The 24,406-nt window shown below is 41.9% G+C and overlaps 1 protein-coding gene across 2 annotated transcripts in view; it reads right to left on the reverse strand.

Annotated features, from left to right (window-relative positions):
* The window catches only part of LRP1 (LDL receptor related protein 1), a 385,437-nt gene that overhangs the window by 67,515 nt on the left and 293,516 nt on the right, over positions 1–24,406 (reverse strand). For both annotated transcript variants that reach the window (XM_073663345.1, XM_073663344.1), the window contains exons 40-55: positions 23,424–23,548; positions 22,088–22,459; positions 18,450–18,639; positions 17,120–17,324; positions 16,143–16,335; positions 14,500–14,625; positions 14,066–14,194; positions 9,777–9,896; positions 9,176–9,289; positions 7,721–7,870; positions 7,431–7,553; positions 6,157–6,273; positions 5,949–6,077; positions 2,312–2,434; positions 2,005–2,145; positions 1,084–1,271 (exon numbers count right to left, since the gene is read on the reverse strand). In XM_073663345.1, the coding sequence (XP_073519446.1) occupies positions 1,084–1,271; positions 2,005–2,145; positions 2,312–2,434; positions 5,949–6,077; positions 6,157–6,273; positions 7,431–7,553; positions 7,721–7,870; positions 9,176–9,289; positions 9,777–9,896; positions 14,066–14,194; positions 14,500–14,625; positions 16,143–16,335; positions 17,120–17,324; positions 18,450–18,639; positions 22,088–22,459; positions 23,424–23,548 (2,545 nt within the window). The remainder of the gene's footprint in view (positions 1–1,083; positions 1,272–2,004; positions 2,146–2,311; positions 2,435–5,948; positions 6,078–6,156; positions 6,274–7,430; positions 7,554–7,720; positions 7,871–9,175; positions 9,290–9,776; positions 9,897–14,065; positions 14,195–14,499; positions 14,626–16,142; positions 16,336–17,119; positions 17,325–18,449; positions 18,640–22,087; positions 22,460–23,423; positions 23,549–24,406) is intronic.

Genomic DNA, 24,406 nt, shown 5'->3' on the forward strand with positions numbered 1-24,406 from the left:
TACTCAAAGTCAAATTCAGTAATGCCCAGACCTTGGCTCTTATACATAAAGTGTGGTGGACTTTGTAAAATGCTGTGGTGTATGGGGCCCTATTCTAAATATATTCCCATATGGAATAATCCAGGCTTGAGAGAGCGCTGTCGTCTGGAAGGGTTTGGAGAATGGAGGAAACAAAGGATGAAATATTTATATCAGTTATATTTGGATAGATAGGTGATCAAATGTACATATGTTCCAGAAACTCTGACTTCTACAAATATCCACAGTTAAGGCACACTATAAGGGCCCAGGAAAGTATATCTGATCTCACCATCTCTTCCAACGGCCTTCTGGACTATGTTGTACAAGCAAAAGCAACTAGAAATCTGATTTCATTAATGTACAAATCTTTCCTATCTAATATTTTAGGATATCCTATAGTTCTTATCAGGTCTAGATGGGAAAGGGATATAGGGCACAATTCCCTGAAAGAATGGGAAGTTATTTTGGAATCCCCTGGAAAGGTGTCTATTAATGTGGTGCAGAGAAGATCCCAATTATGTCTTATCCATAGAGCATATAGGACTCCCAAAATTATGCTGAAAATGAACCTCAGATTGGATAATCAATGTCCAAGATATAGTGAAGAAGGGGCAGATTTAGTCCATATGTCCTGGTCATGCTGTAGACTTGGAAAAGTATGGGACAACGTGGGTAGGCTGGTTAAAGAGGCATATAACAATTGATTGCCTCTGAATGCCCAAATCTTGTGTTTTAGGGTGTGTGGGAAATATTGGAGCTTCCCCTCCAATACAACTGCCAACTGCTAATTCCCTTATTCTATGCTAATGAACAGGACATATGTAAGAGTCTTGCTGATCATGCACGAGTCTTGCTAGGTATGTGGAGTCATAACATCCTGGCACTGATCAGCTGCAATGCAGAAGCATAAGTACCGGAGAGCACCTTTAAAAGTCACATTTAGCCAATGAGCTACTGGTTAGATATATTTTCATATTTTAGTGTGTGTAAATGTTAGTTTTACATGTGTTTATATGAAAATATTAAAAACAACACTTTTCCCCTTTTTGCCATGACTTGTACCTTGTAGCCAATCTTGAGGTCCTCACACTCCTGACTGCAGCCGCTCATCCCCTTGTTCTGACACTCATTGATAAAGCAGTTGAGCTCATCCGAGCCGTCCCCACAGTCATTGTTGTTGTCACACATCAGATGCTCTGGGATACACTTGCTGTTTTTGCAGAGGTAAAATGTTTCATTGCATTTGCCTTCTGCAGATAGAAAAAAAAATCATCCATTTACCAGCATTTCCTCTATAAACCCATATTATCATGTGTATGTACTATGTAAAGTATATTCACTGTATAGGTGTCACGGGTGTGTCAGGTGTGACAGACAGTAGCTCTGGATCTGGCTGTAGAAGTTCACTGCGCTTGACATTGGAAACGCCTTTTTGATTCCCTCATCTCTGTAGTATAGTTATATCCTTCTTCCTTTAGAACCCAGGAGCGACCCCCACCTTCTGCGGCTGATTGACACACCCTTGCTGGGTAGTTAAATAGTCTCAGTTTCTTCAGAGAGTCGCCGGTGTTAGTTCTATGTACCTCTGTGCAGGCTTGGAGCACTAGCAGTCGGCTAGTTTCTTCTCTGGTGCCCTTTGAGGACAGTTGGCATTATCTCTCTGGTGTCTGCTCAAGATAAGTGTATCCCCTTTGTTTGTCTACCTTGTTGTCTTTAGTTTGTAGTGGGGCCTGACTAATGCTCACACTGTTCCCCTGCTTATCTAGGGCCAAGCTTTAGGGACATTCAGGGCTTAGGTTCCTGCTCAGCGATAGGTGTGGAACCTATATAGGGAAAATAGGGTAGGCAGGGTGATATTAGATCTGCCTAGGGCTCTCCACTCCCCCTTTCCCTAGTGTTTGAGCTTCCTCCCCCTTTCCCCTTCGTGTTGCACTTAGTTGTTCCATCACCTTGTGTGACAATAGGTGTTCATTTACAGCTTACCGTTGCTGGTACAACGTGGATTCTTCGGTGCCTCATCGGACTTATCATGGCAGTCAAATTCTCCATCACATTCCCACTGTTTGTTTAGTAGGCAGCGGCCATTAGCACACCGGAACTCATCCGGACCACAGGTAGGGTACTCTAATCAATATATTAAAAGAAAAATCATGTGGGGACCTGACTATTGAGATGTTCTAATGTTACGTCATACATGGATCTGGCAGTAGAGGATGGGTGCTCATAGAAACACACAGTGCAATAGACAAGAACTAAATATATAGAGATGCACAATTTCGAGCCAACACACCACATTCAGTAGACTCGTCTGATCCGTCACTGCAGTCGGCATCATGGTCGCACACGAACTGCTTGGGAATACACTGCTGGTTCTGACACATGAACTCTTTTGAGTCGCAGGTATTGTTGAAAACTAGAAGTAAAGAGACAATACCTTTATTAGGTTTTTGCATAGAGCTGGAATAAAAGAAGTTATTGGGTTTAGACACAAGTGCTATCCTCTAAGTAGCTTATAAGGGGGTCAGTGAATCAAAGCCGATTTTGACAGAAGGAGATTCGGCGAATAATAAATGTGCTGCCGATCGCTCAATGATGAGTAAAATGCTAGTTTGTCGAGTGATCTAATCTTTTATGCTGGCATAAAAATAATCATTCTCGGCAGCACATCATAGAAGCAGTGGATGTGCTGCCGACAACCTGATGCTGTATGGTCAAAGAACGATCATATTAACGATTATTTGTCCCCATGGAGTTTTTGTGAATCTGCCAGTAACCTTGTATGTAGTCTATCATTGCTCCTTAAAGGGATTATCCCAAAATCCATTAATTGTTTCAAACCCCCAGTATTTCAGCAACCTTTCTAAAGTAACCCAACCATGGCTTCAGATACTGGCTAATATCGGAAATCTTTTTTTCTGGCTCCAGCTCCGCCATAATTGTCTCTCCACTCAGTGTAAATTGGCGGCCCTTCAGTGCTAACCATGTGATAACTATAAACTACATTTCCCATAACCCCCTGCTTCTTCTCCAGGCTCCCTGTTCTCCTCCATGCACAAATAACATTAGCCAGGTGCTCTGTGATCTTAGTGGGCACCGAGGCAGGGCCGACAGGTGGATACATGTGCTCTGCATAGTTTATAGTATTGTATATATAAATGTAGTTCTTGTCTGTCCCCAGCACACTGTGTAGAGGTTTCTAATCATCTATCTTCCAAATCTGTATGTGTTTTAGACATATCTCCCCTATGTGTCCAAAGTTGCCTATAGCAACCAATCACAGAGCAACTTTCATTTTGCCTGATCTGTTTTCAAAATGAAAGCTGAGCTCTGATTGGTTGCTGTGAGCAACAGAAACAGATTCTCTGGCAGACAGTATAAAGGCCCGGTTGTATGTGCATTGTATTTGTATGGAGGAGGCATCCATTATAACAAATGTGGACAGAAATGTGCAAGCCTTTAATCATGCAATGGTGGTCTAGTGACTGCCACTTCTGCTCATAGTCTGTTTTCACTATCACACAAGTGAGCAGCACAATCGGAGAGGAGGACCGCAGTGTCCTCCTGTGACAGGAGCAGACATACTGTCCCCATGTCCACTATGAGGACTGTGCAATCACACATTCGCCATCTCACAGCACAGTAAGAACAGGATTCCCACTATAGAAGAATATCTGGTATCTACTAAGCATGTGCGACCTGTTATATTAGAACAGCAGGTCGTATCCATGGGCAACCAGTTAGGCAAAGGCTTTGACAGGCAGGAGACGATATCCGGAGGAGCGACCACTTTTGGAAATGGATTGCATTTGACATCTATATGTATTTCAGGATTTTGGGTCTCTGAGCTGTGACAGATATTGTGGGAATAACCCTTTAACGGGTCAAAATCACCCAGTTTAAATGCTCCTTAACAGATGTACCTCCACATAAACACACAAAGTATGTAGAGGATTAGGAATCCATTTCCTTTTCAAAGCATCTGACCAGATTACCGCTAATCAGATTAAAGAAAACCTGTCAGCAAAATTTTGCAAAGTAAAGTACACACGCAGCCATATTGGCGCTGGGATACTGATTAAAATGATACCTGTGGTGAAGAAATCAATTTTGTGTTTTTTGTGTAATCCTTGTGTTAAGTTTTAATTTAATGATATCTCATCTCCAAGTTATCCCCGTTGTTCTTAATCTGCGCTGGTCCCCTGCACACAGTGGGTACGCCAAAGAGAAGACATATTGCCTCTGCTCAAAACCAGGGCTGTGGAGTCGGTAAGCCAAACTTCCGACACCGACTCCTCAATTTCCATGACACAGACTCCAACTCTGACTCCATGACACATGGCTCATGTTTAAGTGATAAATTTACTGCAGCACAGATTCATCTCAGCTGAAAGTCTAGACCCTTAGATCAGGAATAGGACAGACATTTATAGGACATTTCATAACTTTACCAAATTCTTATGAAAAAATATTCCCCACACACAGCATTGAACTACTGTACCCAATTTATTATATATTTTAGGAGTTGGAGTCAGTCCATTTTATACTGACTCTCACTCCACCAAAATGGGCATCGACTCCGACTCCACAGCCCTGCAGTCAAAACATCTTCCCAGTGAAGGCAGTGAGCGGCGAATGTGCAAATTAAGAACAAGGGGGACGTGACTGCACATGCGCCACTGGCGCCATTTTGTTGGAGACCATGTTTTTTTAAAGACCACAGCAATTACTGTGCGGGCGCAATATTTAAAATAGGAGGCAGGTCAGTGACAAATCAGTGACCTGTCATTCACACATGAGGATGAGTAAGGAAAGAGCACCAAGATAAGACCCTGCCCTCAGGCCCCCATGATGCACGAAGATAACATTAAATGAAAACTTCAGACAAAGATTACACAAAAAACAGAAAATGGATTTCTTCATCGCAAATATTTTCATCTGCAGTCACTCTTTGTGTCTGCAAACTTATGAATCCCCCCCAGCGCAGGCACTGTGCACTGCAAGGATTTGCCGGTGATGTATGCATTATACATACCCCAGCCAGAACCTGACTAGTGGGTGCGGCCTCGCTCCATACAATTGTATAGAGCGAGGCCGCGCCCACTAGTCGGGTTCTGTCCGGGAGGCTCAGAAACCTGCAAATCCTCGCAGCTCACAGTGCGTGTACTGGGGGGATTCATAAGTCTGCTGTTACACAGAGAGACTGCAGACTTATCATTTTAGGTCGGACAACCCCTTTAAACAGGATTGAGCCAATGGGCACATAAACAATCTCTTCTGAAATAATATTCTTAAAATGTATTTCTAACTCCTATACTGATGGCATATTGCAAGGATATGCCATGACTTTGTGATCAGCAAGGGTCCGACCATTGGGATCCTCCCCACCGATCCGTAAAATGAAGAGGACCCAGTGCTAGTGGGAAGTTACAGCCTTGTCTAACTTTTCATGTACAGTGGTACTCCAGACCATCAGACTCTGTAGGAGAACTGCAGTTCCTTGTACATTCACGAGGCCAATGGCCACTGATCAGCAATAAAAAGAAAAATCGCAGCATGCCACGAATGCCTTGTCTCCTTCGGGCTCAGGCGTTCCAGAAGTGAGACGTCCAATAATTATAAATTGAGGGCATATCATTGCAATATACCAGCATTTTATATTGGAAGTCCCAGGCTATCACCAAGGTACACAATAAAGTTAGGATTATATACATATACATTTAAACCTCTTTTAGATGACCATATAAACCCTATCTGGCTAGGAGGTCATTACAGAGAAAACTGGAAATGGACACGGGTTATATATGGAAATAGATATTCCATCACACAAATTCTGTATTCATCAGGATAACTTTCGGAAATTGATGGCCTTTTACAGGTGTTTTGTGATACAAAGAATAGATTTGAACAAGGTGCATTAATTTGCTCACCACAACCGGCATGGACGCTTTCATCCGCTCCATCTTGGCAGTCTTTATCTCCATCACATAGCCAGCGGCGGGGGACACACACATGGGTACTGGGACACTGGAAGGCTTCGGGGCTACATGTAGCAGATTCTGAAACACAACAAAGCATTGCTCCTTACATTCACCTCTGCTGAAAAACAAATTGCCAAAACCTTAGGCAGTGACTTACGGCAACGTATGTCCTCATCAGATTTGTCCCCACAGTCATCGGAGCCATCACACACCCAGTGTTTGGAGATACAACGGTGGTTATTGCACTCGAACTGCATGGAGGTGCAAAACTTATCTGTACAAAAGAAAGAAAACAAAATCTCAAACAGGGAACTTCCTGCCTGGTTTCATGTTGCAGTCAGCTTAAGGAATGGACATGTCACATCTTTTTTCACAATGCAGATTTTAAACCCGTGCCTTAAAGACGTTGTGCAATACTTCAATGGGATAGGATAGGTCATCAATGTCTGATAGGAGGCAGATGTGCAGTATCCAGCTGCGGCCACTATGAGAAGATGGAGCAGCTCCTAAATTGAGCATCTCCAATCAGCAGTCGCAGCCGCCCACACTGAGAACAGCTGATCGGCGGGGTGCCGGGTGTCACACCCCGACCGATCAGACATTGATGACCTGTCCTTAGGAAGGTCATCAATGATAAAGTAGTGGATAAACTCTTTAAGAGCTACACTGCCGATTCCTGCTGATCTCATGCTGGCTAAAGCTGCATTTACACTGCATGATTATAGGGAACAAGTGTTCCTAGTAAACTAGGTGCAGATCAAAAACCTTGTTCGTTAGGTGAAATTATCTTTTGGCTTTCTTAAAAGATCATCGTTCTCGGTATCACATCATCCTGTGTAAACAGGAGACGTGCTGGCAAGAACAATGACCATCTATGCGTACCATGGCATATGTCTACAAGTAGTTGCAGTAGAAGTGTTCAAATCAGTGTCAAAAATCAGTCACACAAATATGCTCTAAAGATTTTTTCCACGATAATAAGGTCTACAGAGGCTTAACCCCCGGTACCCCACGATCAGCTGAAGGAAACAACTCAAGTTTTGTGGAAAGACCTTTAGCCACACGACTCTTAGCCACTGTACACAGGTACAAGACACCATGTGCAAGTAAAGCTTTTTTTCTAGAAAACTAAATAAAAAGTCAATATAAATAAGTGATTAAATAAATGCAATCTGTGTATGGACAATTCTGCAATGCGTGAATGTACGAGATACTTGCAGACTATTTCTTTCTACTGCACTTACTGGGGGTAGGACCCCCCACATTACCAACTGAAGGCAGAATATTAGAATAAGCCATTAATATTTTGGAAAAATCTATTTAAATAACTGGTTTAAGTATTTTCTTTTCCCTTTTCCCCCCTGAAAAAATATTTTTCCACAAAATATGCTCTAGAAGACCACTATTTGAGACGACAAATTCCATTCTTACCGCAATGTGTTTCGTCCTCTCCATTTTCACAGTCATTTTCTTTATCACAAGTCCAACTCATAGGAATACAGCGTCCGCTCGGGCAGGCAAAATAATTCACTGGACACCGCGGCTTGCGAACTCCTAGAGAAAATGTGGAATTATATGAAGTCTTCAAAAGTTTTCAAAACAAAGTAAAAAGCATTCACGTGGTTGGTGGCTTCTACTTTAGTATAGCTAATGATATCATTTATAACGCACATAACTTTCCTAAAAACTTTTTATTTTAATTTTTTTTCTATTTCATTTACCTGGACAGTTCATCTCATCTGTGAAGTCACCGCAGTCATTTGATCCATCACACACCCAGCTGGGGAGATAGCAGAGAGAGGTCCTTTCACACCTTTGAAAAGTTCCTCCTTTGACGCCCAACTTAAAGTAACTGCTGCAGTCGGTGATGTCTAGGGGCCAATAAAACATAAGCAATTAAGATGGTATGGACATATGGACGGACATTTGTTACCAACCATTCAGCAAGCAAACCTGTTGAACTAAAAGTTATTGACAGACACAAAGCATCTAAAAAAACATATAGGGCCAGCAATAGATTCCAGGGGTCTCAAAGGGGTTGTTTGAAGGCAAAGCATTTTTCTCCTAACTCTTTTAGTTCCATAATTCTAAACTATTTTCTAATATACTTGCTTTAAGAATTCCCTAACTACAATGTCTAACTGCTTTTCAATTTTTTTTGCTTATTTTTTGCCTATTTTTTTTGTCTGATAATGACTCATTTGAGTATCACCAGTGCATGCTGGGATACTTAAATCATCAGTGACGCTCGTTTTGGAGGCGATGTTGTCCTTGCTCTGTCCCCGATTGTCTCCCTTGTGCAGTGTTTCGCCAAGTGCCCCGAGCGATGAGCGCAGCGTCTGGACTATTGTCTGTATAGATGAATAATAATAATAAGATGAATAGTAATAAGCCGGCTGTCTCCAGGTCACACACCTAAAATCACAATCAAGGTCACTGGGCCAAAAAAGCGTAAGTATGTATGTATTGGACAAAGCATTTCAAGAGAAACATGCGGCGGGAGTGGAGGATCCTTGGTTTTCTTCCCTACAGGTAACCTGTACTGTGATGAAACTTTAAACTCTGCTGCCATTTGTACTCCTTCTGATTGGGTCCCGTTATGGTCACATTAATCCCCCTATGGTCTCAATACTGTTTCTTCTACATATTTTCATCACTTTTACCGTTCAGCTTAATGTTTACCATATTTGATGCTTGATAGTTAGTACATGATGCATATATTGGGACTGTAAGGGATTTATATGTTTTTGTGCACAGGTGTTCCCACCTTTTAGGCTCATGGTAAGTTGCCTCATTATTTATATGATTTTTTACACTATTTATTGCATTAATACAGTCATCTATTTTCCTATTTAGCTTATGGTTGCTTTTCTATTGGTGCTATATCTCCAGGTCACAGCAGAGGAGCTTCCCACTGCACATGCTCACAGGCAGGTGTCCCAGTGAAATTCTAGGACAGGTTTCAGTCAGTCAGCGTAACAAGGTGACGGTAATTTTAATTCTATAGTGATTACCCCTTAAGGCAAAAAAACAAATATAATTTGCCATTTATTTAGGAATCTATTCATAGTGACCATTTCTTTTTTTTTCTCCATTCCTGGTGAACTCCTTTAAGTTCCTGTGAGCCCATTACGCCCATGTATGATAGTCATCTGTGGGGGCGACATATTACTTACTGCAGTTCATCTCATCGGAGGCATCACCACAATCAATAAGTTGGTTACAGCGACTGGAGTTACTAACACAGCTTCCATCCCGGCAGCGGAACTCTTCTGGGGCACAAGAAGTCTCTGTAATACAAAGAATGGATCACTGGTAACACTGGGAAATGGCAAAAGAATATTTAACAAATTGTAAGAAAAAAAGGCTTCCCTGTTTTTATAGCCATCAGATGGATTTGTTGTACTCATATTTTTATGATTATCGTTGAAGAACTTTCTCAAGGACACAAACAGAATTACAACCCAGAAAACCATCTGGTGCTGATAAATGGACTGATGTTATAATATAATAATAATGTTTATTTTTATAGCGCCAACATATTCCGCAGCACTTTACAAATTTTTAGGGGGGACTTATACAGATAATACAAAATAAGCATATCTCATATCGAAAGGAGTGAGGGCCCTGCTCGCAAGCTTATAGTCGGCTCAGAGTATACAAGTGAACTAGTCCGAAAGGCTATTTTGTGAAAAACTATACTACAATCCACAGCTGAAAACGGGATCAGACTGAAGTAGAGAAAGGGTTAACACCCAGCTGGTTGGACATACTTACTGTTGCAAGATATCTCATCCGAGTTGTCACCGCAGTCATCCAGACCATTGCACCAGTTGGAAGTAGAGATACAACGTCCATTCACACAGTGCCGGAAACCCTTCTTACAGCGGCGATTAGCTGTGGACAACAGGTAGGGAACAATGCACCATTTCTTACTGGGATATACTGGCACTCTGACATTTACCGAGCCTGGCAGCTGACGGTTTCATGGCATTGCAAAGGAACAATGGGAAACTAAAGACCTGACCATTGTGTTCTGTAAACTACCGGCTTCTTGCGCCCAGTGATCTGTGCATGAAACGTAGGGTAACAACTAACGGGAACATTTCCACATCTGTTGGGATGTAGCAGAGCAGATCTGTTCTGTACAATGCAACTGAGTATGTCACTTGGCACAAGTCATCCCAATATTATGACTACATGGGAACCGATAGTTCTCGAATTTGCCTCTAAGTTCAACATTTTCAGTAAAGTTCTAGTAACATCTTCCTAGATTTTGAAACCAATTTCCACAAATGTCCAGGTAAATACCGGTGTTAAAAGTGATGTCACTAGATTTTACAAAGCAAAGTGTGCACTTTATTAAAGACATCTTAGACCTGCGAAACACACATTCGCCAGGAGACTCGCAACACTCATCAGGAGGGCGTTAAACTAGAAGAAGAGGGGATGGGAAGAAAAACGCCGGACACGAACATGCAACCAGAGAACATACTAATGAAAGATATGAAGTGCGACAAAGAAGGTCCAAGACAAGATACTTGGAAAGGAGGTAAGAAAATTTCTAATACAATCCACAGGGAGAAGATTGGAACAAATCAAAATCGTGTAAACTGCGTGCTAGCAAATGCCAGAAGCCTGACAAACAAGATGGATGAACTGGAAGCAGAAATATCTACAGGTAACTATGACATAGTGGGAATAACCGAGACATGGTTAGATGAAAGCTATGACTGGGCAGTTAACTTACAGGGTTACAGTCTGTTTAGAAGGGATCGAAGAAGTCGGAAAGGGGGTGGAGTCTGTCTATATGTAAAGACGTGTCTAAAGCCTACAATACGGGAGGATGTATGGGAGGGAAATGAGGAGGTCGAGTCCTTATGGGTGGAGATACATGGGGCAATAAACAATAATAAAATTATCATAGGAGTCTGTTATAAACCACCAAATATAGCAGAAGCCACGGAAAGTCTATTAATGAGACAAATAGACGAAGTAGCAAAAAATAACGAGGTGATTATTATGGGGGACTTCAACTACCCCGATATAGACTGGGAAACCGAAAGCTGTAGATCTCAGAAAGGAAACAGGTTTCTGTCAATTATCAAAGACAATTATTTGTCACAACTTGTGCAGGAACCAACTAGAGGGACGGCCCTTTTAGACTTAATATTAACTAACAGGCCAGACAGAATAACTGAGGTGCAGGTCGGGGGGCACCTGGGAAATAGTGACCACAACATTATACAATTCCACATGTGCTTCAGTAGGGTGCCCAGCAAGGGAGTCACAAAAACACTGAACTTCAGGAGGGCAAAGTTTGATCAGCTAAGAGATGCCCTTCACCTTATAGACTGGGATAGTATCTTTAGTAATAGGAGCACGGATAGAAAATGGGAAATTTTCAAAACAGTCCTACATAGTCACTGTAGAAGGTACATACCTTATGGGAATAAAAGGGCTAGGAATAGGAGGAAGCCAATGTGGCTAAATAAGAAAGGCAAGAGGGCAATGAAAAACAAAAAAAGGGCTTTCGGTAAATTTACACAAGAAGGCTGCGAGGAAGCGCTAATATCTTATAGGGAAAAAAACAAAATCTGTAAGAAACAAATAAGAATAGCAAAAGAGGAGACAGAGAGACTAATTGCCAAGGAAAGTAAAACGAATCCCAAACTGTTCTTTAACTATATAAACAGTAAAAGGATTAAAACTGATGGAGTTGGCCCATTGAAAAATAACCTGGGTAAAATCATAGTGGGCGATGAGGGTAAAGCAAACCTACTCAATAGCTTCTTCTCCACTGTTTTCACAAAAGAAAACAATTTATCGGAGGAAATGCAGAGTGATAAAGTAAACCCTCCGCTAAATATCACCCACCTAACCCAGGAGGAAGTTCAGAAACGCCTACATAATATCAAAATACACAAGTCACCAGGCCCAGATGGCATACACCCCCGGGTACTAAAAGAATTAAGTAATGTGATAGACAGACCGCTGTATCTTATATTCAAGCACTCTTTATGGACAGGGACTGTCCCACTAGACTGGCGCCAAGCAAATGTGGTACCAATATTCAAAAAGGGGTCTAAAAGTGACCCTGGGAACTATAGACCAGTAAGCTTAACGTCTGTTGTGGGTAAATTGTTTGAAGGATTTCTTAGAGATGCTATTGTAGAATATCTTAATGATAATAACTGTCTAACTCCATATCAACATGGATTCATGAGGGATCGCTCCTGCCAAACAAACCTGATCGCCTTCTACGAGGAGGTGAGCTCACAGCTGGACCGGGGAGAGTCAGTGGATGTTGTATACCTTGACTTCTCCAAAGCGTTTGATACCGTGCCACACAAAAGGTTGGTATATAAAATGAGAATGCTTGGTCTGGGGGATAATGTGTGCAAGTGGGTAAATAGCTGGCTGAGTGATAGAAAGCAGAGGGTGGTTATCAATGGAGTAAGCTCAGTGTGTGTCAGGGTTACTAGCGGGGTGCCTCAAGGGTCTGTCTTGGGCCCTATATTATTTAATATATTTATTAATGATCTAGTGGAAGGGTTGCATAGTAAAATAGCAATATTTGCAGATGATACTAAACTTTGTAAAGTAGTTAATACAGATGAGGATAGGGCACAGCTACAGGAGGATTTAGATAAATTGGGGAGTTGGGCCAAAAAATGGCAAATGGGGTTCAATGCCGATAAATGTAAAGTCATGCACATGGGAAAGAAAAACAGCAGTCACCCATACAGATTAAATGGGAAACCGTTGGGGAAATCTGACATGGAGAAGGACCTGGGCGTCTTGGTTAATAGCAAATTAAATTGGAGTGCCCAGTGTCAGGCAGCAGCTGCGAAGGCAAATAGAGTCATGGCATGCATCAGAAGAGGAATAGGGGCATATGATGAGAACATTGTTCTTCCTCTGTATAAAGCGCTGGTAAGGCCGCACTTAGAATATTGTGCACAGTTCTGGGCTCCGGTGCTCAGGAAAGACATATTGGAGCTAGAGAGGGTACAAAGGAGGGCGACTAAGGTAATAAAGGGAATGGAGGGACTAGAATACCCAGAGAGGTTGGCAAAATTAGGCCTATTTACGTTGGAAAAGAGAAGGCTTAGGGGAGACCTCATAAACATGTATAAATACATCAGGGGGCAGTACAGAGATCTCTCCCATGACCTGTTTATACCAAGGATGGTGACAAAGACGAGGGGGCACACTATGCGTCTGGAGTAAAGGAGGTTCCTGCACCAGCATAGAAGGGGATTCTTTACGGTCAGAGCCGTGAGACTCTGGAACTCTCTGGGAGAGGAAGTGGTGATGTCCAACTCACTTAATGAGTTCAAGAGAGGCCTGGACGCCTTTCTTGAGAACAATAAAATTACATCTTATGCTTAGTTAATTAATCCAGGGATTTAATCTGACTGGCAGATTGGTGTCGGGAAGTGAATTTTTCCTCAATGATGTAAATTGGCCTATACCGCATGTTTTTTTTTTTTTGCCTTCCCCTGGATCAACGCTGCGGAATAGCTGCAGTGCACAAGAAATAGGCTGAAGTGGATGGACGCTTGTCTTTTTTCGGCCTTATAAACTATGTAACTATGTAACTGTCCTTACTTTGATAATCCATGGTTGTATAATACTTTTTAAATGCGTTCCTGCCTGATCTAAAAATGAGCATTTTATGAATATCCTAATATCAGGTTCATTCAGCCAAGACATGGATTTTCAAAGTAAGTACACCAGCCTCATCTGGTCTGAGAGATCTATTTATTAATGAGTGCAAGTTGTACTGTGAAATCTTGTGAATAAAATAAATATATATTTTAATGCGTTCTGCAAATATACTGTATCCTGAACATAAATCAATGAGTCTCATGGTTGCACAAATTCAGCTCTGCTATATTAATGTTAAAACAGTCATTGAACTTCTGGATTACTTCACATCTGATATGTGACAAGAACAGGAATGTCTCCGAAGAGAATGAATTGGTTGGTGAAATGTTCCAGGACGCTAGCTATGTCTTATGTAACGTAGGGGATGCATTGGGCAGAAGCTGCGCGCTCACCACAGTACGAGTGCTTCTCGTCCGCCTTGTCCTTACAGTGCGCCACCGTATCACAGGTCAGGCTGTAGTTTATGCAGTCACCATTACCACACTCAAACTCGTCATGGGGATTGCAGGTGGAGTTCTGGGCTGTTCAAGAGAAAAAGAACGTAAGACACCAGGGTTGTATCTACCTAAGGAACTGTATGAGGCGACTACAGACCATAGGACCTGGTATCAACCACTAAAGAACCTTCTCTACATTAATATCTTGACTAACTCATTAAAATTGTTAGACTGTTTAAATAAAGAAAGCCATGGCCTGATTTACAATATGTGTTGTGTCTAGAGGAATCGTTTCGCTCCATATATAAACAAATATATATATATATATATATATATATATATATATATATATATATATATATATATATATATATATTATATTGTATTACCTTTGCATGTGAAATCATCCTGCAGAATCCGGTCCCCTCTGCAGGAGCAGTTCACCCTGCCGTCAGCGGTGAGCAGGCACAGGTCCTGACATATACTACTGTTGGTGTTGCACGGGGATAACTCACCTTGGAAAGAAACCAAAACGATGTATTAATATTACAGCTAAATCTAAGTAATGAAGGCTATACAATGCATACACTTCCCACTCACTGTGCAATCTGCTGAGTGCCCAAAAAAAAGGTCTAGGATTTGTGATGGGAAATTTTTTTTTATATAAAAGTGAATAATAATAATATACTAATAACACTGGACACAATTTTATTTTTAAACTTTGGCCCCAAGTTATAATTCAATTCCCAAATCTAAATAGAAACAGATCCTTCAATAATTGCAATATTCCTAACTAACCTGTAGGTGGCGAAATATACAAGGTGTTCTCAGCAGCTCTATTCATATAAAGGAAAAAGAATCCAGTCTAAACACAATGTGTCTCAGCACTAAGTAGAATGACCAATGCGCATAACTGAATGGTCAGCTTCCTCAGTTACAGTTATCAGCACATTCTGTAGTATGGTAAATCCCATATATACTTAAAGGAAAAAAGTACATTTTAGTCAATAGATCTTTGTATAATAATAACTTCCACAATTGGATGTGTTTAAATAAAATGTTCCTGTGCTGAGATAATCTTATAAATGTGCCCCTGCTGTGTACTGTGTAATGGCTGTGTCTGACCGTGCAGGAACATGGTCTGATCATACCACAGCTCCTGGGCAGGAGGTAAAGCATAAGCCACATGTGATAAATGAGTATACTGACGATTCAGCGGGGGTTCACAGCTGCTGCTTTCTGAGGTAACACATTTCCCTGCCTGAGGTAATACAGGAAAGTGTTTCTGCTGCATCTCCTGCCCTCCTGAATGTGGGCAGCACGGTGGCTCAGTGGTTAGCACTGCAGTCTTGCAGTACTGGGGTCAAATCCCACCAGGGACAACATCTGCAAGGAGTTTGTATGTTCTCCCCATGTTTGCATGGGTTTCCTCCGGGTTCTCCGGTTTCCTCCCACACTCCAAAAACATACTGATACGGAAAGTAGATTGTGAGCCCCAATGGGGACAGTGATGATGATGTATGTACAGTGCTGTGGAATTAATTGCACTATATAAGTGAGTAAAATAAATGAGTAATAAATAGATCCAGTTGTAGAACTTCTTTTTATTTCAAGATCTATTGATTAAAATGTACTTTGTTGGTGGGACAACCCTTTTAAGCCGACTTAACTAAACACGTTAGACCGAAGCAGGCTGAACCTGCCAATATCAACAGGTATGGCCGCTAGTATATTGTGTATGGGGGCCCTAGACAATTGACTGTCAGAGGCGTTAAGGATCCGGCCGGCCTGCCTGCTGTTCCTTTGGTTCACCCAGAGATAACCTGCCGCTAGACTTATCTGGCAGCAGCTCTCATAGAGAACACTGGAGCACTCAGCCGAGCAAGTATGGGAGAGCCAGCCAAGATGGCTGCCGGCTGATCAGGGCTTTATAGACCTGCTACACAGCCAGTTCCAGCAATAACGCCTCCGGGTGGATCTGAAGGGCCTGTTGCTGTCAATATCAGCAATGACTATAGAACTTGCTACTTACAGCTGTTGGTATCATTGGCCACAGCAATAATGCCCATGGGCTGCTGTGGGATGTCGCCTCTTAGGAGCTTCAGATCTGAGCCGTCATACTTATTCGCACGTTGAACTGCGCGTCTGACCCAATCTGTCCAAAAGATGTAGTCCCCATATACAGCTAGACCAAAGGGGTGGACCGGGTCAGACTTTAATATCCACTGAAATAAGAACGCAGATATTACTTATTAATAGAGGAAACTCTGACAAATAGAGAAAAATGTGTAAATAACGCCGGCCATACACACAACATAACTGTCAGAAAAGAGATCTGCAGAAAGCTATATCTCCCAAGTACGCCATATACACGAGAGCTCAGCTTGACCGAGCATCCATGTGTTCTTAATGGGAAGAAAGGAGAAAGCTACTGCCGGCCAGCTCTGACAGCAGCATACTGTCATTACATGGTGGCCAGTCAGCCCTAAATCAGTGGATGTGGTGTACTTTCATTAAATGTGCATGGGTTCTTAAAGGGTTAATACTAAATTTCCCTATCACAGAATAGGAGCTAATTTCCCAGTCTCTGGGGTCCAACTGCCTGGACCCCTACTGATCCGGAGAACTGGGATTCTCAATGGAAGGATATAGCTGAGCACAGAGTTTGGCTGGTCTTCGGCACTCCCATAAGATTGAATAGAGCAGAGATGAGCATGAGCGACTACCTCTCCATTCAATCAGGGCTCTTCATAGCCCCAGTTCTTGAGATCAGTGGGGGTCCCAGCGGTCAGTCCCAAGCGAATCAGAAGTTATTCCCTATCCTATGGATAGGAACCAACTTCCAAACTTGAGAAACCAGTAATAAATAGCTAAGCTGGAACATGTGGTAAAGGATTGTAGGTCACTTCTGTCAATTCTAGCCCCGCTGCACCATCCGGAATAATATCCCGAAGTAATACCTAAAAAAAATAGTGAATGCAACGTTTATGCCTGAGGCTCACTACTTACATGCCTGTTAGTTCCATCATATTCACAGCGCTCAATCTTGTCCAGGGTGGCATCTGAGAAGTACAGCTTCTCTGCCCTGTGGTCAATGGCCAGGCCATTCGGGGTGCGGATGTCACGGTCAATGATTATAAGCAAATTGCTACCTGACAGTGTAGCCCTCATAATACTGGGGTGCTGCTCATTCCAGTTGGTCCAGAACATAAAGCTATAAAAGAAATGAAAACATGAATGCATAATCTGAGGTGATATGCAGCACAAGTATATGGCCTTATTACTACTGGGCATCCACAGCCCTAGCCAGTTATCGAGAAAGATCTTTCTTCAACATAGAAGTCAAAAATAATATTAGTAATATACGATATACAAAGTTTTATAGGCCATGTGCACATATTGAGTATTTGGTCAGTATTTCACATCGTATCTGGAAGCCAAAACCAGGAGTGGGTGATAAATACAGAAGTGGTGACCTGTTTCTATTATACTTTACCTCTGATTGTTCCACCCCTGGATTTGGATTGCAAATACGGAGGTCAAATACTGACCAAATACTGAACGTGGCCTAAATGTGATATCCATAAACTAAGTATGCAAATATCCTTTTCAGAGAGAAAGAGGACTACAATTCTAGTGCCAACTAGACAACCCATTTGCAGACACATATTTCGGAGTGTTTACCCTTCATCAGTGCAAAACAGAAAGTGTGATTTGGCTAAGTGACAGGCCTCTTACATGGAATATGAGGGGGCAAATTTCTCCTTGTGAGGAGTGCCAAACCAGCGTAAGTAGACTTATAGGCCATGCAATGCTCCTCTGGTAAACTGAATATGCAAATATCCTCTTCAGAGAGGAAAAGGACTAAAACTGTAGTGCCACTTATTGGGGATGCAATCCTAAAAGTCAATAGTGACTTTTAAAGGAGTCTAATCAAATGACTTAGGATACAAAAAAACTAACGCTCCCCCTTAAATGCCCTGTCAGGGGCTCAAATACAGCCAAAAGAGACCTCCTGCTTAGCACTGGTGAGGGCCAAACACCCCAAAACGTGTCTGCAATTGGACAGTCTGGTTTGGATTTTTTATCGCAAGTTGTGGTAAGCCTCACTAAAGGATTGCTATTGACTTTTAGGATTGCAACTCTTGATAGGAGGCACTAGAGTTCTAGTTCTCTTTCTCTCTGAAGAGAATATTTACAGATTTAATGACTTATAAATTTCCTTATGCCGACTTTTAACTCTCCACAAGGAGAAATGTTCCCACTTAGAATCCATAAACTAGTTATTCATCATTTTTATCAAATGAATTTGGGCAAAATTAACTCCCGCATCACCTACTTTTGACATTCATCCAGGACAAAGGCACGAGGATGATCCTCTCCAGACATGGTCACTACTGTCTCTCTCTCAAAGGCCCCAAAACGGCTTTGGTCAACAGTATGGCGGGTGATTGTAGACGTGGTGTAACTGGTCCAGTATAGGGTGTCCCAGCCACGATGGTACGCCAGTCCCTCCACCGAACCAACATCTGTCAGAAGATACAATATAAAGATGTCATCATTCCTCCTCTATGCTAACATTCTGCCCATGTTGCAATGTACATTCACATGTTCTGTGCATGTGGTAGTATTAATCTATTAAAGGGAATCTGTCAGCAGGTTTTGCTGTGTAAGCTGCAGAGCGCCTGCTGTAGGGGTCACATAACAGATTTCAGCCTCTCTTATCAAGCTCAGTGGTTTCGTTTCCCTGTAATGATTGTTTTAGCACCAGGAGCTTATCATTGCTGGGACACAGAAGCACATATCTGGTAGTCTGACTCCACCCCCTTCTGTGATAAGCAGCTCACTGTCTATAGACTATGTACATACAGAGGGTGGTGCGGACAAGTGCAGCTTTCTCCGCTCTGCTGCATTGCTAGATCTAAAAATTCTGTGTCAAAACCGCTGCACCCATAAACTAAGTGACACATCGCTTGATTCAGGGCGCCTTGGTCTACATTACGCTGCTCTCTGATGAGGTAGCAAAAACCTGCTGACAGATTCCCTTTACACCCCTGGACAAGGTCTAATTCGGCCTTAATGTCCTCACACACATCAATATTGCTGTTGAGTGCTTCTTTCTTTGCAGAATATGTATTTGTTAGTGCCATCTTTTTGGAGTATGTATAACAAAATATCGATCTAATGGGGAGTAAAAAACAAAACAAAAATCTATACTTCTGGGGTTTCTTGCTATTTTGGTAGGTGATGAGGATTAGCTCAGTGGTTAGCACTGCAGCTTTCCAGTGCTGGGGTCCTGGGTTCAAATCCCACCAAGGACAACATCTGCAAGGAGTTTGTATGTTCTCTCTGTGTTTGTGTGGGTTTCCTCTGGGTTCTCCGGTTTCCTCCCACACTCCAAAAACATACTGATAGGGAATTTAGATTGTGAGCCCCAATGGGGACAGTGATGAAAATGTCCGTAAAGAACTGAGGAATTAATGGCGATAAGTGAGTAAAATAAAATAAATAAAGTTAAAATTTCACTTCATTTAACTGCACAAAGGAAGTGTTAACTTTATTCATGGGGTCAGCACAAGTATTAATACATTGAAAATATTAACCTTGTTTTTGTGTAGACAAAAACAGAGTTAGAAGTTTAACATTTCGCATCAATGGAACTATATGAGAGTTTCTTTTTGCAAGACAAGATGTAGTTTTCATTGGTACCATTTTTGCATAATTTAAGTCCTCTTGATCACTTGCCATTACATTTTTGTAAAAACGAATGAAAAAACAAAAAAAACAGCAATTCTGGCATTGATTTCTGTTTTTTGTGTGCATGTTTTCCAAGCAGGATGAATATGTAGGCTTCTCGGTCGCTTCCTTGGGGGATATAGCAAACCATAGGTGTTTGCTGCTGCCCTACAGACTACACACACTGGCAGACTCTGGACTAAACCAGTTTACCTTAGTGTCAAAAGGAGGCAGACAGAGGCTTCAAGCTTTTATTTTTACAAATCCTCTCTTTTCCCTTTTACTTTAGGGAAACAGATTGGAATTAACTCTTTCTTTAATCCTGACAAAAGGTGGATTGCACATTCTTTAATTGTGCAGGTGGTATCGTCTTCCGTCTAGATGCAGGACCCTTTACTACCGCATTCGGCGTTCAGGTACTGGTGCAGATGGTCCTTTGCCTTTTGTCTCATGCCCCGCACCTCTAGAAGAGGGGTAAGGCTCACTCCAGCCGGGCGGCAGGGGCCTCGTGGACCTTTCAGCATCAGGCTTCCGTTCTGCAGCTCTGTAAGGCTGACACTTGGTGTTCTGCCCACACATTCTTATATTTTACAGAGTTCATTCCTTCACATCTAGGTAGTAGGGTGATGCAAGTAGCAGGTCATGGCCTGAGGGATCTGCCTGACTATCCCTTTACATTTGATGTTCTGTCGTTATTTTGTTTCCCAATGTTAGGAACACTTTGGGACGTCCTATGGTTTCCTCTGTACCTCAATGAATCGACAGAGAAAAGAGGATTTTGGGTACTCAATGTAAAATCTCTTTCTTGTTGCCTTCATTGGGGAACACAGCTATAACCTTTATGAGCCTTAGGGATGTTTTATTTCCATTGGGGCTAAGCCTTCTTGTTCTGTTTTATTGTGCCGTTCTTGGATGTTGTATAGCTTCTCCTACTTCTCACCAACTGGTTCATTCTGGTATCTGGAGGTGGGTGTAATCTGCAGGGGAAGAGCCAACTTTCTCTGTAACTGTAATTCCTAGTGCCAGCCTCCAGGTGGCAGCAGAATACACCCGTAGTTTCCTATGTTCCCAAAGAAGGCTCCAAGGAAGATTTTATGGCTAGTACCCAAAATCCTCTTTTATAGCTTTTAAGGTATGGGTCAGTACAATTACAGTGAAACCTATCTTTTTATCTTTCATTACTCTTGCACAAGAAAATCACTTGCAAAAAACGTTTGTTTTTTTGATTATTTTCTGAGAGCCATAACTATTTCATTTTTTTGTTCACGCAGCTTTGAGAAGGCTGTTCTTATGAAGCTGCAGTTTTCATTAGTACCATTTTGGGATACTATTTTGATTTATTTTTATTTCATTTTATGTGACGCAGATGTATAAAACTGAAAATTCTGGCGTAGTTTTTCTTTTTTATTTGCAGGGGATAACCGAGCAGGATAAATAATTAAACTAGATGTATTATACTATGGATCCATATGGACTTGTTGTAAACTATTTTTTACAATATTTATTTGGCCCAAAAGCGATCCTTTGACAACATAGGGTAGACACTGTGCAGTGCGTTATCTAGCCTGTCAGTGTTATACTGATAAGCATCCCAATAGATTAATGCCTAATAAATTGTGCCAAAGGCCAATATTAGGCCTCAGGCTGCCAAATCAATCATCGTCTTCCTGTGGTCGCGTTGCAGAGAGCTGATGGAGATACAGAGGAAGCGATCTCCCTCTGGCAAACTCCTTCCATGCCGTGGGCGCTATTGACTGTGGCATATAATAAGTTAACAGACCTTTGGCACACATTCACACTGCTTCTTCTTCACTGCTGCGTCTGTGTTAGCAGCGAGGAGTAAGTGGGCTTAGAGATCAGATAGCAGGAGCGCTGAGATCATGATCAAGGGGTGAAGATGCCCTGCATTGTCACAACCTAATGGAAACTGCCACTTTCTACTGGGAAGTGAAAATACATTGCTGTAGCAGGAAGTGATTTATATATCATGAATAAATTAAAGGGTTATTACCAACACACAAAGTGATGGCATATTACTATGGTATATCATTATTTTGTGATTGTTGGGATTTCACTGCCAGCATCACCATCTTCCTGTGAATAAACAGGCAGTAGCACTAACTTAGCACCCCTGGTCAGCAGCTGTGCAGGGAACTGTAGCCCTTGTGTGGTCGGAAAAATGTAAGTCTGTCAGTCATTTGGATGGACAGTCTGTTTAGAGCAGTTGGTCAAATCACTTACTCTCAACTACCGTCTTGCGTCCTGTGCCATCATTGTTGATTTGCTGAATGTTCCCAAAGTGGATATCACTATAGAAGATACGTGTGCCTCCTTTGTTGCTCTCCCGATAGTCAAACGCTAAAGCAATGACATTCTTCATGTGATCATGGTCTTCAAAGGGCTTCACCGGGGCATTTAGGCTACTTTCATCAGATAAATGTATGCTCTTTAGAATAGTACGTTCTGAATACAAGAGGTAGCCATCGTATTCTCTGCAGCTTAGACCATTTTCTGCAAGCATGCCATGGGCACAGGCACAAGTACGCTGACCTCCTCCCCGGTACAGACACAACTGCTGGCAGCCACCATTGTTTTCAGCGCACACATTGGTTCCTGGAATGTGAAACATAAATAAGACATTATGGGCTGTAAAACCTGCATCCGATCAGCATTCTTTAACAATGGTTTTGCGCCTAGTATAAAAAAATTTAATATGGAGTCACATCTGGGACAATATCATCTTAAGGAAAAACTATAAGAGCGTTAAAGAGGATCTGTCACCAGGTCAAAACTGGCTAGTTTTTGCTGTTATTTCCGCTGCTCCCCTGAGCAATCCACCATATGGTTCCAGAGATATGGGTGTTTTTATTTTGTTTTGGTCTTTACAAAAGGGTGGTGCTCGCAGGGTAACTATGCCAAGCAGCCTAAAGGCACACCTCTGGACTTACCATCGAGTCAGCCTAATTGGTAAAGAATGGAAAAATTAGCATTAAATACAAGGGTCAATATCTCTAGAACCATATAAAAAAAAACTTAAAAAAAGGAGTACACAGGCGAGTCGCAAGAATAGCCTGGTGATGGATCCTCTTGTCCTCTTGATATGCTTGCAGCAAATCTAACATGTATTTACAAGAGGATCTGCCGCAGAAATCCAAGGAAATTCATTTCTTTTGCAGAAATGCAATCAAGTAGCTGGATGCCAAAACAGATTAGCACCATTCAATGATCAAAATGAATGGGAACATGGAGGAGAGTCAAGATGATCGTGGCATTTTAGCCAAGCTTTGTTTGATTGACAGGTGTTTTCATATTTGTTTATAAGAAGAGACCTGTCAGTCAAGCTGAGCCATGTGGGGAGAAGCCAATGGAAAGCCACTTCTCTTGTCTTCTTCCCGTTTCCGGTAAAAAAACAAAACAGAGCCATGTGCAAGTAAGGAGCTTGTCCCCTTTTTCATGCTGCCCATGGTCCACTAGCATAAATCTCCTGATGGGTTTGGTATATGTGGGCTGATTGTGAGTCTTTATATACAGGAGGTAACTTGCACGGTCTTATAAAATGTTTGTAAGGCATATTTACCCTTCTGTCGGTTTTTGTTGAACACCTTGATGTCTTTAAGTTGTACTCCAATTCCAGTTCTCAAGGACACAGAGTCTGTAGCATTGTCTTTGTGACCTCGTTTAATGGAGCCATTAGCATGAGTCCTGTGGGACGAGACACATACAAGTCAGAGGTACGCATCAGACATCTTCAAGCAATGTATATAAAGACAAAACATAACTTCACATAACTTCTGAAATGACAAGGGATCATATCTTTTTCAGCAGGAATGTTTGGTGGGCACAAAAGATAATGTTCCTTACTAGTGTTGAGCGAATATGTTCTGTTAACCCTTTCGCCGAGTATGCTCGGGCCGAGCTCCGAGTAGTTACAGCTGCTCGGTGATATGTTTGAATCACTCCCGTGTGCATGATTTGCAACTGTTTGACAGCTTTATTACATGTGAGGAATGTCTATTTCTTACACATTCCTCACATGTAATAAAGCTGTTAAACAGTTGCAAATCATGAACACGGGAGCGATTCAACCATATCACCGAGCAGCTGTAACTACTCGGAGCTCGGCCCGAGCATACCCGGAACAGAACACACTCGCTCAACACTATTCCTTACATATAAGCTGAACATAAATCCCCAAAAATAAAAATAAACTGTGGCACTCACCCATAACTTTAAAATGGTGCTTTATTAATATGCCAGAGAGCAGATACAGGATGAAAAAGCGACGTTTGTTTATGGCTAACAACGGCTGAAGCCTCGAGGAGGTTCTTGGTAGCATAAAACGGCCATCACTTTTTCTGTCTTGAAAATGAATAAGGCATTTTCTAAAGTTATAGGGATAGTGCCACAGTTTATGCTTATTTTATGTGGATTTACTGAAGAACTTCTGGCCTGTTGAGCACCACCACACATGTATTATAGCTCCCTCAAGGTAAAAAAAAACCCAGATACAAGATTTAGCCTCCAAGACGTTGATTGTGTGCTTTCAGTATTGCCGATCCA

This window comes from Phyllobates terribilis, unplaced genomic scaffold, assembly GCF_046119375.1.
Source record: "Phyllobates terribilis strain yellow unplaced genomic scaffold, ASM4611937v1 Scaffold_2__4_contigs__length_985480577, whole genome shotgun sequence".
In the NCBI taxonomy this organism is placed as follows: Eukaryota; Metazoa; Chordata; class Amphibia; order Anura; family Dendrobatidae; genus Phyllobates; species Phyllobates terribilis.